At 34.2% G+C, this 15,198-nt stretch overlaps 2 protein-coding genes across 2 annotated transcripts in view; one reads left to right on the plus strand and one right to left on the minus strand.

The window, feature by feature from the left end:
- Positions 1-15,198, plus strand: part of Superdeath (Suppressor of ER stress-induced death) — a 49,497-nt gene that overhangs the window by 6,634 nt on the left and 27,665 nt on the right. The gene's annotated exons all lie outside the window — the stretch shown is intronic.
- LOC143894805 (organic cation transporter protein) lies at positions 697-15,045 on the minus strand. The gene is made up of 3 exons (XM_077401441.1): positions 13,905-15,045; positions 11,462-11,939; positions 697-2,899 (listed from the first exon to the last, which is right to left on the minus strand). The coding sequence occupies exon 3, from the start codon at positions 2,786-2,788 to the stop codon at positions 1,088-1,090; it is 1,701 nt and encodes a 566-aa protein (XP_077257567.1). The 5' UTR covers positions 2,789-2,899; positions 11,462-11,939; positions 13,905-15,045; the 3' UTR covers positions 697-1,087.

Genomic DNA, 15,198 nt, shown 5'->3' on the forward strand with positions numbered 1-15,198 from the left:
CTGGGTTACCGTAACCCACATGTGTGTTTGAGGGTTAAAGACATTAGGACGTCTTATATCCCGATTTTGGACATAGTGTTGTCTGGAAATTTTACTTAAATTTGCATTTTAAAATGCCACCAGTCCATGTAAATACAAGCTATACATCGATGTAAACTTATCACTTTAAGAATTTGAATCCGTCAAGCATAATTGTAAATAAACATTGGTAAAGAATGTGTGATGCGGCACTCTTAGGAACTCGACTGCGTTGATATTCTTTAACAGAAGCCGTTGCATTCCCTGCACACAAATCTGTATAGAAAATAATAAATATTGTGTATTTTTTGTTTGTGAAAACTCGCAGCATTTTGCGACAATACTTTACAACCCAGATAACACAATGTCCAAAATCGGGACATAAGACGTTTTAAAGACGTCATTAAGACATCATATTATAAAACGTTTTAACTACGTCATTAAGACGTCATTATAAGACATTTTGTTATCTGGAAAGGTATATATTGCTCGTTATTAGTATTTATACAAGTTTTCATGAGCATTTTCAATTAATTTAAATAGTAAACACGAATAGAAGAAACGGAAAAGATAACGGCGTGTTACATATCTATGTCAAGACCATTATTATTACTTCTTCAATATAAAATTTTAATCTTTATTGCTATAACTTTCTATATAATAAAGCATTTTGGGATCTATGTTTATATAACATTTATTTTTTATTTCTGCTCATTAGAATAACGTACTATAATAGTAAAGTTTGTTACGGAAAAACCTGGGACATCCTGTATGTGTATGTATATATACATATATGCAATTTTAAGAAATAATTCTCTCTCGCTTTATTTGTACATGATATATAAATTACTTCTAAATGTCTTCTTTTCAATAGTAATTTGTGCGTATTATTAGCTGGTATATTTAGTTAAGCTAATTAAAAAATAGTATTTGTAATTTCAAATATCAGTACCATCTACGCAGTACGATGTCTGTATGATGTCAAGACCAAGCGGTATGTCCAATTTTATCTTAGCAAATTATAGCTATAAATACTCATTGAAGGCACTTCCTAAGACAATACGGTTGTTTATATATCATTCAATTTCTCCTTTTCGTCTTTTTCGTGTATCTTGTTCATCGTGACGTCGCGATCGCTCATGGCGGTTTTCGCGTCGCCGCCCATGCAGGTGGTGAAGCAAGTGTCGCCCTTGCCGAAGTTCTCGCCGTCCTCGATGGACTCCGGCATCGGTTGATTCAGTGTTTCCGGCAGGTAGAGCGCCAGGAAGCCTGCCACCAGGGCGATGAGGCCGAAGAACCCGGCTGGCATTCGCGGGTCCAGCGAGTCCAGCAGGAAGATCATAGGCGTGAGAGCGCCGCTGAGACGCGCGCACATGGAGCCGATACCGAGCGCCGTGTTTCTCACCACCGTGGGAAACAGCTCGGCCGTGTAGTTGTACACTATGGCAAACGAGCCAGCAATGCAACCCTTGCCCAGGAGCACTATCGTGACCTTGGCCACGGCCGCCAGTTCGTCGGTGGCGCCGGTGATGATGGCGGCGCATATACAGCACAACCCGCCTATTATCAAGAACGCGCTGACCAGACATCGCCTACCGGTGCGGTCCATGGTGAATATTATCAAAATGTATACCGGAAACTCCAGCACGCCGCTGAGGAACAACATGATAAACGGATTGCCGATGAGGTTGCCCATGTTGAGCGCCAGTCCATAATAAGCGATCGAGTTGGCGAACCAGTTGAGGCAGATATTCAGACTTTTTTTGCGGAGATTCGGCGTCCTGAAGAGATCCAGCGCGCCGTGCCACTTGTCTTCTTTGGTCTCCTGCTGCACCTTCGATTTGCTGATCAACTTGGCGGCGTCCACGTGGACGTTGCTGCCGTTCACCTTTAAACCTCTCTGTACGATGATAATCGCCTCGGCGGCGCGATTGTGCGCCCACAGCCACCTGGGCGACTCGTCCATCCACCACCAGTGGCCGAGTAGGACCGCGCTGTGCATACCGTATACAATCTGCAGCCACATGCGGTCTTTGAGCACGGCGCCCCACACAGCCACCAGCATAAAACCTGCGGCAAAGGCCAATTGAAACAATATGCCGCACACTGTCCTCCTGGACGGACCCACCAATTCCATCGTCAGCACGAATCCAGTGATGTACGCGCCGGCGGAGCCAAAGATACCGTACAGGAAACGGATCGCCAGGAAGATATAGTAGTTGTTGATCAGGGCGACTAATACTCCGAGTGTCAACTGTGCCACGGCGGAGACGTAGAATATAATTTTCCTGCCGTACTTGTCTGCCATACTGCCGAGGGTAACCGCGCCCACGAATACGCCGAACATGTACGAGGATTGCGCCGCGGCACCCATCCAACGTCGCGAGCAAACAAAGTTCCACTCCATGCCACGCGAGGATTGAAAGTGCGTCGTGTCGTAGGTCCACGAGTCGCATTCCCGGGTAACGTTCTCGGGGTCCAAATAGTGACAGCTATCGAGACGGCGTGGAAGATGTTCTAGCACGTCCGAGGAATCGTTCCAGTTGTGAACGGTGTAGTTGAACAACTCCTTGGTCAGGACGGACGACACATTCGCTTTCGGGATGTCACAGTGATGCGTCGGCACCGCCGCGACTGTCAGTAGAGACAGCATGTGCACACCGGCCGTAAGGGCGGCGAGTAAGTGAAGGCAGTACTGCCGGAACTGATATTTGCCGAATTCACCCAGGTGGGACATGAGCTCCTCGAGATCTTTGTCCACGCTCGCCATCTCGGCCGCTTGTTGAATTTGCAGTCGGGAAATTTGTCTGGGTACCTTGACGGGTATCGTGGTTATTTAAATCGTTGGTCGTCCTCGTGTTAGGCGCTGCATACGATTACGCTGAAAGGACATTTGCAGATGTGAATTATTCAGCATACTAATCGCGAATATAAAAGACTAGCATGCCCCGCCGGGCTTCGCTCCGGCCCCGGTATTTTTCTTTTTTTCTTTTTTCTTTTAGTTATTATGCTATTTGGAGCGGAGACGAATCCAACAAATTATAATTCATTAAAATCTGTCCAACCGTTCTTGAGTTATAAATGGTGTAACTAACCCGAACAATGCTACAAACTTTTCCCCGGTCGGTCTAAATAGAAATCTTCCTCCTGACCAATAAGTTATCGGTCGATTATTACTCGAAAAATTCGAAAAATTAAAAAATCGGTTTCCAGAAAATCGGCAGCGAAAAACTATAGATCAATGTATATCATATCGTTTTTTACCGTATTTAGCCTTATTTCAATGTATTTTACCATATTTGATTTTATTTCACCGTATTTTACCGTATTTTATCGTATTTGTTCTTATTTAACCGTATTTCACCAGTTTTTATTTTGTTTAATCATTCTAAAAAGCAAACTATAAATCAATGTATATCATACCGTATTTTACCGTATTTGATTTTATTTCACCGTATTTTACCACATTTTATCGTATTTGTTCTTACTTAACCGTATTTTACCGATTTTTATTTTATTTCACACGTATTTTACCATATTTGATTTTATTTAACCGTATTTTACCATACGAATGAGATTCGGTCGATTATTTTCCGAAAATTAGAAAATTAAAAAAATCGATTTTCAGAAAATTGGTAGCGAAAAACTATACACTTCACGGCACTCCCCGGGAAATTCTACCCCTATTTCATGTGGCTTCGATAAAAATTCGGCCCACCAACAAAAAAGATTCGGTCGATTATTTCCCGAAAATTAGAAAATTTAAAAAAATCGGTTTCCAGAAAATTGGTAGCGAAAAACTACACACCCTATAGCACTTCCCGGAAAATTCTACCTCTGTTTGATATACTTGTGGTAAAAATTCGGTCCAATAGTTTCTAAGATTACCCCGAACAATGCTACAAACTTTTCCCTTTTATATAATAGTAGAGATTACGGATTTACATTTTATACATACATATGCATATATTTATGTATATAGATAAAATTTCTCGTCAAGAATTATTACAATATCTATAAAAATAATTTATATTTGATAAATAAATAAAATAAAGCTTCTGTTAATAAATAAAATGGCAATCTTGCTTAAAAATACTTAAAAAACATTAACACAAGAGATATATATATATAGGGTGCTTTCCAGTAAGAGACACATAAGACACAATGTAATATTGTGTTCAACACGGGATGTTCCAAGTTCCAACAGTGACACAGTGTTACACAGTTTGACACAGTAAAAATCTAAGTTTCAGCGTGTAGATAAAGCAGGTTTATATAGTGTTACCATTTCAAAAAATTGTTAACATTTAGTAGCCATGCTTATTCTTAAATTTGAGCTACTACAATACGAAAATTAAAAAATATTTTTATTAAAAATACAATTTATCTTATATAATTTAATTAGAGGTTACGAGATGCTGACAGAAGTAAAAATTATGAAAAAGTTGGGGAGTTGCAAAAAGTATGTTAATAGAAGTATACATTTTTTGTTACTTGCTATTAAGTACATTTAACAATATCTTATATTAGTGTACAAAAATTATATTTTATAGTAAATATATTATTATCACTGTGTGTTTTTTAGAATAGCATTATTTAAAACTGTAACCACGAGAACGTTATTCGAACAACTTTAAATGTTTACTATAAATATTTGCATCAATTCATGGAGACTTTTCGCAGATTTTAATAAATAACCGTTATTTATTTATTTCACGAGCACAAATTTTTCAGTAAAGAGATTAAATTTAACTTTATATATTTTTTTATTTTGCAAAATTTTGTTTTTTTTTTTAAATCCACTCCATGAACCAATAATTATAATCCTAATAAATAAAGAAATTTATTATACTGATTTCAGATCACTCCTTTTGAGGCTAGGATGGTTACTGTTGAAGTATGATTCTTTTGCAGAACAGAATTGAAATGAACAAAATGATGCTAATATATGTAGGGTTGTGTGGGGTGATGTGCAACACTTTTTTTCGTTGCTCGAAAAACATATCCAAAAATCAAATTCTTGAATATATCATGGCTGTATAATGTAGAGGAAAGAAAATATTAAATTCTGTGTAATTAAATTTTTAAAATTTTAAATTTTTCCTAAAAATTTTTCGAGTTTTCAAAAACGTCTGTTTTAGTATTTTCAAATTTTCTTGGGGTGATGTGCAACACAGGTAAAATTAAGGTAAAAAATGCATGAATATCGAAATCAATCGACTTAAATGTTAAAGTTAGGCTTCTTAAATGCAAATTAATCAAAATCTGGTGAACAAAAAATTTCACTATGTTGTAATCGACCTCTGACAAATGGAAATTTCACAAAAAAAAATTCATTTTTTATTTGATTTCTTATATATTTTTCGCTTAAAAATTAATATAATAAAAGGAAAAACGCAAAAAACTTTATTTTTCATCATCTGAATCGCAGTTGTCACAAGTAAAATGGTTGCGACCTTGCATGTCGACACAGTGTTGCACATCACCCCAAACACGTTATTTTGCGCGTACTGGCGTGACACCAACACAATAATGTAAGGAAATCACAAAATCGCTTTGGATTATCAAAAGCAATTGAAAAACTACCAATATAAAAATATTTACCTATAAGATGACTAAAACCAATTCACGAAATCACTATGAATGTGAAAAGAAAAAAAAAACTTTGAGCTCGAGAAATTTAACTCGCTTTTCGTACAGCAAACCAGGGTGCGTGCTATCTCGCGAGTTATTTATCTAAAACAAGGTACTGTCAACACAAACACATGGCAGTATGCGGTTCTGTCAAATGTCGACATGCAAACCATCAGGAATCGGAAACGTTGCACATCACCCCACACAACCCTATCATAAAATCTAATAGAATTGTTTTATACAAAAATATATTTTTTAATGTAGATAACATACAAAGCAAGTAGACATATGTGACAAAAAGTTCATACTTCTATTATTTTATAACTTTTTACAATTTCCTAAATTTTTCCTAATATTTACTCCTGTTAGAGTACTGTAACCTGTTAAATATTGTTGAGACCTATCACAAAAACCGTTACTCCTTGAGAGACTTATAGGCCCGCGCAATAGAGCACATTTAACAAATAAGAAAAAATATTAAATATTAGGAATCGGAATTAGAAATAATAATTAATTAAACATAATGCATAATGGAAAATAATATAATATAATTAACGTATTCTTACATTTTTTCATATCCAAATATTTAATATTTATTACAGGAATATTTCTACATTTATATACCCTAATATTTAATATATACTCTTATTCCCCTATATAATATGTGTTCTATTGTGCACAGGGTCTTATAATTTAACAATTTAAAATTATAAGTTTATTATTATAGATGCGGTAAATACTCGCAAAAATAAGAATGGAAAACTATAATGCATTCTGGTGTTACACTAAGAAACTAAACTGCGTTCTAACAACTATTTTACACGGTGTAGCACAGTGTAACACACAGCGTGTGTCCTTGCTGGAAAGCACCCACATATGTATAGAAAAAATAATTTTTATCGAACTGTGTTAGAGATAAAATGATAGTTTAACTCTTAACATTCAAGTTGAGGATGTCTTGTAGCTCAGTGTGAGTGTTGTTACGTGCCTTTAGATTTTTCATATTTACAAGTTCCGTTTCTAAATTCTCAAGATAATTTTTAACACTACATATTTGTCTAGACCTTTACCCTTACGTAACTTACTTCAAATCCTTTTTTCAATATTTTCTGATCACAGCTATAAATTAATCCTATACTAACAGACCTTTTCGTCATATACTAAACTTTATTTTATTGTTCTTTAATCAGCCGCTTCAATCGTTACTTCCGACATTAAAACGCGTTATTGGTTAGGACTTATCGATGAATAATCGTATAAAAGAAGATCCCTGTTGAACTCGAGTTAGTTCTTGTCTAGTTCTTGTCTAGTTCTTGTCCATGCCCTGATAACCGCCAACGATAGAAAACGATAAAAAATTTCTTATTGTTTTTAATATGGTTAGTGAATCGGTTTATTTACGATACTTTATCAGAAATTCACGTTACTAAATACTTGATGGGATTCTATCGTAAATGTCTTATCAACTGCACATCAGTTTCTGTCGTTTTTAATATGGTTAATGAATCGTACGTTTGAATCGGTTTTAGTCAATCCATTTCAATCGTTATAAATCCGTGAATTAAGGAATCAGATTCATACCGATTCATTTCTTCCAATCGGTTTTTATCGTTTTGAAGAACGCCGGGAACGGGGCAACTAGCGCCAGGAGTCGGAGGTCGCTGGGCTCGTTGTTCGGTGTCCGGGAGTCCGGAGCGGCTACCGCCAGGAGGTCCTTATAGGAAGAGATCCCTCCAGTTACGATACTGGATTTCTCTGTTTTTTCGCCTCGCAGGGGGTCTGCTTATATATTATGACTGGATGTATTTTAAATACGAGAAGCGCTTTCTATCATGCGCGGCCTAGCGGCATTGTCGCGAATTAATCGCCGATTGGTTGATGCGGATTCAATTTATATCATTGACATACGATAGATAACGAACCGATTTGCTGCCGTAAAGAAGATGATAAGTTGTATGTCAGAAAATCCTGATAAGAAACGATAGATGTATCGGTTCGGTTAAGTTGTATAAATTTCGACGAGATGTCTATTGTTTTAACCTTATAAAAACATATACAAAGTAGAAGGCTTTCAAACGATTCAATTTATATCATTGTATTGTACAACAGAAAACCAACCGATTAGCTGCTGTACAAAATAATAAGTTGTATGTCGGAAAATCCTGATAAGAAACGATAGATGTGTTGGTTCGGTTAAGTCATATAAATATCGATGAGATATCTATCATTTTATTCTTATATATTTGTATTAATGCATACGGTAAAATTATTACCATAAATAACAATATACCATATATACTATATCGTGTATAAACGATTGATTCAGACGGGTAATAATTGTACATATAGAAAATGATTCATAATAACTATAAATTTTGTATAGTTATTTTCTTATTCGGATCTAAAACGATAGAAACTGATTTGATTCGATTAATGTTTTATCTGTCTTCTAAATATGGAACGATAGAACCGACAAAATACGATTAAAAATGATACAGATATAGCCGTTTTTAATCGTTTTCTATCGGAGATAGTTACCAAGGCAGTCTTGTCTAGTACTTGTCCTGCTGAGTTCTGCTCAGTCAGTCGTCAAATCCACAGTCTCAACGATTACATCTTCGATTCACTATTAACCTGTGTCTGAATAAAGTCTTTAATGGACAATTGCCATCAATCATTTCAACATTCAACATTACGTGGTTTCTCGCTTGTAACAGTGTTAAAAAAATGTTGGTAATTAATGTTACTACAGCATCCCTTTAAGGGAAAACAAAAATAATTTGAAGAGTTTTAAGAACTCGAGATTACATGAAGGATCTCCCGATTAAGGGGTAGATATTGATTAATTGTAGAGTGCATATTTGCATCTTTTTTCAATGTTTCTGTATTGTCATGTGAAATGTTTTTTCCCCATAATACTTCTCATTCTGGAGAGTTAAATCGTTTTTTCAATACACTTATGTTATGTAATTAGTATAATTAAATCTAATGTTATATGCAAGTTATGGATTGAGTTCCTAGGTACTGTAGTTTGCTAGTTGATAGGATAAAAAAAATCTTTAAGCAGTAATCCTTAAATGCCACCAGACCATTTACAATGATATAATTTTCAAATGTTCCCGCTAAAAGTGGAGCTCATGCTCCCATTGATGCATGATAGTTGAGTGATTGACCTACCCGTTTGTACACTTAGCAGTACTCAGTTTACTTAATTTTTTATACTATGTTGAAATTGAAATTTTAACAATATAAGCATTTTATTCTCTTTTCTAAGCCTTGAACAACATTGAAAAAAATTTTCATAACTATAAAGATAAAAAAATCAATGAGTAAGGAGACATTTTTCATGCTGGGGTCTTTATCGAAAATATATAACGTTATAATTCAATAAATTTTCAAACATTGATTAAAATAATTAATAAATATTCTCATTTTTGTCGAACAAAATTTTCATTATGTACATATTGATTATTATATGTTGCATATTAGTATAGTCAAGTCAATAATAATTAGGTTCGATTAAAACCGAAATCGAAACTTTCATGAAAATCCTTTCATAGAAAGTTAATTTTTCTGATAATTATAAATTTTATTTGTGTTAGAGGCATCAAGTTTTTTTATCTTGAAGTATGCAGTTATTACGCAGAAAACACAATGCTATATTTCAACAACCTTAGATTATTAATCTATCTATATATATAAAACAGAATGTCTGTATGTATGTATGTATGTATGTATGTATGTATGTATGTATGTATGTTCTTTATACACTCTTAAACTATTCGACCGAATTTTTACCAAAAATACATAAAATAGAGGTAGAATTTTCCGGGGAGTGTTATAGAGTGTATAGTTTTTCGTTACCGATCTTTTTGGGAACCGGCATTCGAAATTTTTTCATTTTTTCGGGAAATAATTGACCGAATTTTAAAGAATTGTATATGAAACAGGGGTAGAATTTTCCGGGGAGTGCCATAAAGTGTATAATTTTTTGTTGCCGATTTTCTGGAAACCGGTTTTTTTAATTCTTTCAATGTTTCGGGAAATAATTGACAAAATCTCAAAGAATTGTATATGAAGTGAGGGTAGAATTTTTCGGGGATTGCCATAATGTGTATAATTTTTTGTTACCAATTTTTTTGGAAATCGGTATCAGAAATTTTTCCAATTTTTCGGGAATTAATTGACCAAATCGCAAAGAATTATATATGAAGTAGGGGTAGAATTTTACGGGGAGCGCCATGATGTGTACAGTTATTGTTACCGATCTTTTCGGAAACCGGTTTTTTTAATTTTTTTAATTTTTCGGGAAATAATTGATTGAATCTCAAAGAATTATACATAAAGTAGGGACAGAATTTCCCGGGGAGTGCTATAAAGTGTACTATTTTTTGTTATCGATCTTTTTGGAAACCGGTTCCAAATGACCGAATCTCAAAGAATTGTATATAAAAACAGGGAAGGAAAGAAAGAGGGAGAGAGAGAGAGAGAGAGAGAGAGAGAGAGAGAGAGAGAGAGAGAGAGAGAGAGAGAGAGAGAGAGAGAGAGAGAGAGAGAGAGAGAGAGAGAGAGAGAAGAGAAGAGAGAGAGAGAGAGAGAGAGAGAGAGAGAGAGAGAGAGAGAGAGAGAGAGAGAGAGAGAGAGAGAGACTATTTGTGTGTTTACTACACATGTCCTCCGGGGCGAAGCCCGGGTAACCAGCTAGTTGGAAATAATTTTGTTAATTCAATATGCCATACCCTTGTTTAATAAAAATAAGTATTCGTTTCATTAATACTCTGAATCAAGAGGTATATAGTGTCTCGTGCCAAGTGTTATATATGCGCAACGAGACACAGACCGTGTATTTATACGCAAAACTACTTGAGAGATTCTTACTCTAGATTATCGAATCTCAATAACGGTTAAACCGACTAAATTCTGAGTAGGCTCAATCGATAGCTTGAATTCGAATTATAAATAAAACTGTTTATTTTTCATTTAGGTGTCCTCGGAGGTATTGTGATGCAAAGTTGAAATGTCAATTTTTCTGTTTTCTTGCACTAAGTTCTTTTGCATTAAATATTTTTTAAATTTTGATTAAATTTAAAAAATGCAACAGCTTTTTTCCAAAAATTTATTCTTACTTGGTGTCATTTTCTGATATTATATTTTTTGTAGGTAGACAGGCGCGTATACTTGACGCCTTTTTTGTGCCTTTTTAAAAAAAAATAAATTTTTATAAATTAAATTATCAGAATTACTTTTAATTAGATCTAATGGTGTTATATTATGATATATAATATAGATATTATACGTTATATTATAATAAATTATTCTTTTTTGTAGAAAACAGATTTTTTAATTACAATAATTATTTTGCGTACAATGCTAAAAAATCTAGTTTGTCTATGTCGGTAATGCAATCTTTTTTCGTATTACGTTGCAAATTATATTTGACCTTTTTACGTGACGCATTTTGCAGTAAAATGCTGATGCTTATACTTTTATTATACTTTGATCTAATTGCTTAATCGATTAAATAACTTGAAAATTAGTATATCAATTCTTTCTTTATACAATAAAAATTAAATTTCTCGGTAATTTTACGGTAATGTAATACATGTATATATCATTAAAGTACCTATGAAAAAATAGAAATAGAAATATGTAGATTGTCGTAATAATATTGACGCGCGATATGTGAAATTCTATATTGTGATAAATTGGGATCTAATTAACTGCTATTAAAAGTTAGAAATTGGTTTACCGAACACAAATTAGACATAAAGCTTTTAACACAAAGCTTATTGTTGATATTAAAAGGTACCTTTCGTCTATAATTATGCAGCGCACAACGAGTAGCATCCACTCGATCACAACCAGGATATCACAAAAAATGACAAGTGGATGGCTCGTGTGTGGATGATCGATAAATTTGCCGGTACATCGGTCCCGATCGCGAAACGTGGGAGAGCGGCTGCGCGAACCACCGCTGCCTAATGCCTTCGGCGAGCTGAGAAGAACGACTGGTTTTCCGTTCTCCAACTTGAATCCAGGAGATTGGACGATTCCTCCAAGTAGACTTTATAGTACTTAATGAAATTTGCGGCTGCTCTTGCACGCTACACAGTCACTCGCGATCGTCACTCGCGCTCAACCTCTTCCGCGTGATGGATTATTTCTTTTAGTTCAGTAAATTCCACTCTGCGAGATGCAGCGCCCGTCCGGGAAAAAGAGTTTCGCGCAAGGCGATTGCGTTATCAATAACCGACGACCATAGTTGGGAGCTTATAAATAGTTGTTGCCTGCAAATTATTAAAAGTACTCAACACACATGACCTTACGCAGTAATGTATTTACTGTGATTACTAGCAGTAGTTTCATGTAGAATTTCTTAATAGAATAAATAATCTTTCTGCTGTTATTTTTTATTAAATTAAATAGTTTTTTTATTGCATTTTTTGTGCACACTATGGTTCTAATCTCTACTCTGAAGAGATTAGAAAGGATAAAAAAATCATAAAAATGAAAACACCATAGTATTATTCATGTTCATCTATTAAATCTATTTTATCCTAAGGAATTATTGATTGCGTAAATTAAAAATGTAATTAAAATAAATAAAAAATAATATTTTATAATAATTACACTTTTTCCTTCTTTGAAAGATGTAGATAGTTTATAATATGTGGAGCAAAAATATATGATTATATAATAAATATATTTATAATGATATATATTTTACAAAATCATTAAAATAATTTGTTATTACATTTTAAGTAGCTCTCTTTTACGGTCCAGATTCAATTCCAATTCAATTTTGATTATCAGATGATAATTTTTACACAATTATTTAGGTAATATTATTATCTAATCAATCCAATTGCGAGAGTGTAGAGTTTGGATATTTTTCGACCTAATTACACAGTAAAAAATAAAATGTTAATCGTAACATTTTTCAAATGTCCCAGAAAGTCCACTCTAAATTTTATGTTAAAATAACTCATTCATCGTGTGTTACTTGTTGACAAATTAGAAATGTTAATTTATTGACACTATATTTTATATTTATATGTGTTTTTTTTAACTTTAAGTGTAATGTAAAAATAACTTGTACAAAATGTCGATATAACATTTTGCTTCGTCTGATTTAATGTAACTCTTACGAAATGTATATTATACATTTTATTTTGAGTTATATTAACACATATTTTAGTAAATTTGATTATTTTATATGTCAAAGTTTACGATTATTTGAGAAGATTTACTTTAACTTTTGTTTATGTTAAAATAACTTTAAGATGTGTTGATTTTTTGAAATAATTATATTAAAAGAACTCAAAATAATATTTAATTTCTAAATGACATACATAAGGTATTAGTTATCACGTTGACATAAATATAACACATGAAAATGTTACGAAAATAATAACATAGCTGTTGTATGTTAATTTTACATTGAAATAATAGTCAAATCTTGGTAACACAAGAAAATTTTAACATTTGGACGCACGATTTTTTACTGTGTATTGATAGTATCTTTGATTTTTTTATATATCATATTTTTAAAATAATATTTCAATAATATTTCAAGTAATAAGCTATTGAAAAAACACTTGTGGTTTAACTTGTGAAGTAAACCAGATTTCTTATCAGTCACATGTTACTGTATCACTGTACTGATTACGCTTGCAAACTCTCGGCACTGTAATTTTGAGAGCGTGTTACGGATGGTACTGATCGATGATAGCAGTTATTTTCGATACTCGAATAATAGCACGTATATGCGCGACCATCGAAGCATGACGATATCGCATATTATCATAGTATTTCTTTATGTATACAGATTTGTCGCAGAATATTGCTGACATTTTACTTTGATAAATGCTCACTTTTTGCGTCGAGGTGCCAATCTCCGTAGTATCGAAGTTTATAGAATAAAGAAGAGAAAGGAATCAACTTTTTGCGATATTATGAAATTACTTCGCCATTTAGAAAGAAAACAGAACGTTGAATACCGAATGAGAAGCTGTCGATTTCGGGATTATGTTTTTGTGAAAATATCATGAGATAAAAGCACGCAATTACTAGAAATTGATAATTATTAAAAGTATTGTTTAATTATCAATTATTTTTATTGTAATACGCTAAGCAATATAAAAATATTTTATGAAGTCAGTTAATCCATAACATTGTTAATTGGCATCAGCTTCATACTTAATTATAAATTGCCTTGAGTCTACAAAAAATTATAAAGATTCGTCGCCTACGGAATATTTCAGCGTGACTTTGTCGACTTCAAGAATACAGTTGCTACGGTCTCTACCTACGCCGTGTGAGGCTCATTTTGTTATTGTGTCGCGTATTTTCACAAATGTCGCGACACAAATAAATGCGACAGCTTTATACGCCGCGATATCTTCACGTTGAAAACTAATCGCACTGTCATTATCATAAATCCATCACATTATTCCTAGATTTTGATACCGCTGATAATCGCATGGCGTCCGCGATAACGCGAGTCTTAAAAAGTTTCACGTTTGAATATTTTTTGCGCAATTGAATATTTTATTCTAACGTGCACGTTTCTTTTATCTTAAATCGTTAATTGATAGAATAATTGAGACCAATGTCGGAGAGATTCTCGATAGAATCAATTTACTGCGTTTTCTTCAAAATTTTCGAACACGAGACGCGCATCTCTGTATAATTTTAAACCACAATTTTGGTACCACTGTCACTATCAGCATCACTATGCTGCTTCTTCTCAAACTTCTTGCGACACATTGTCTCGCGGCGGAATCAGCGGATGGCTATATTCTTTCAGAGACGAAGCTGATAACTGTGTCAATGAACGCAGAAGTGGAAATGGGGTACGCCGAACTCCACAGTGCGTAATTGATTGACATTAAATAAATTATTGTTTGGTTGATTAACCGCTGTTAGATGATGATAATATGCTCACACACGTTCTAACACAGCTTTACCGCCAGCCGACTTTAAACGATATGTTTGCCACACGTTAAGTAATGCCCAACAGCTTTGATGCTACTTTGAATTTCTGGAGCGTCATTGGTCCAAACTCTTCTTCAATTAAGCGTGTACTTAAACGTGTGCCTTGTGTCCTTGACATTACATAGCCAGCCTATAGCGAGGCAATAATTGCCTGATTGTCGCGGGACGTGCGAGAAATTGCGGCTGCTCGGTCTCGTGAAAGACGACAAGTAGATAGATTATTCATAATTAGTCGATGTTTCAAGTTGCCAAAGCTCACTTCGTGCGTCGAAAGATCGATTGGCAATCGCGCGTATTCACTTGCGATTTGTCCGTGGGTCGATCTGTCGCATTTAACGAAATTTGACGTACATACACGGAAACGTAATGACTGTGATCGATTTTGCGACTGATTCTCGACTGGCAGATCTGCAGGAGTTTCCTTTTCTTGTTTTCAAACCGCTGATTGATTAATAATTTATGGTAAAACTAAGTCGTTATCGCTTTAACGAGTTTTTGCGAATACATTAAAATAGTTAACCTTGCTTTTAAAATTTTAAATGCAATTGC

This window comes from Temnothorax americanus, unplaced genomic scaffold, assembly GCF_048541705.1.
Source record: "Temnothorax americanus isolate GAGA-0224 unplaced genomic scaffold, ASM4854170v1 Scaffold142, whole genome shotgun sequence".
Classification (NCBI taxonomy): Eukaryota; Metazoa; Arthropoda; class Insecta; order Hymenoptera; family Formicidae; genus Temnothorax; species Temnothorax americanus.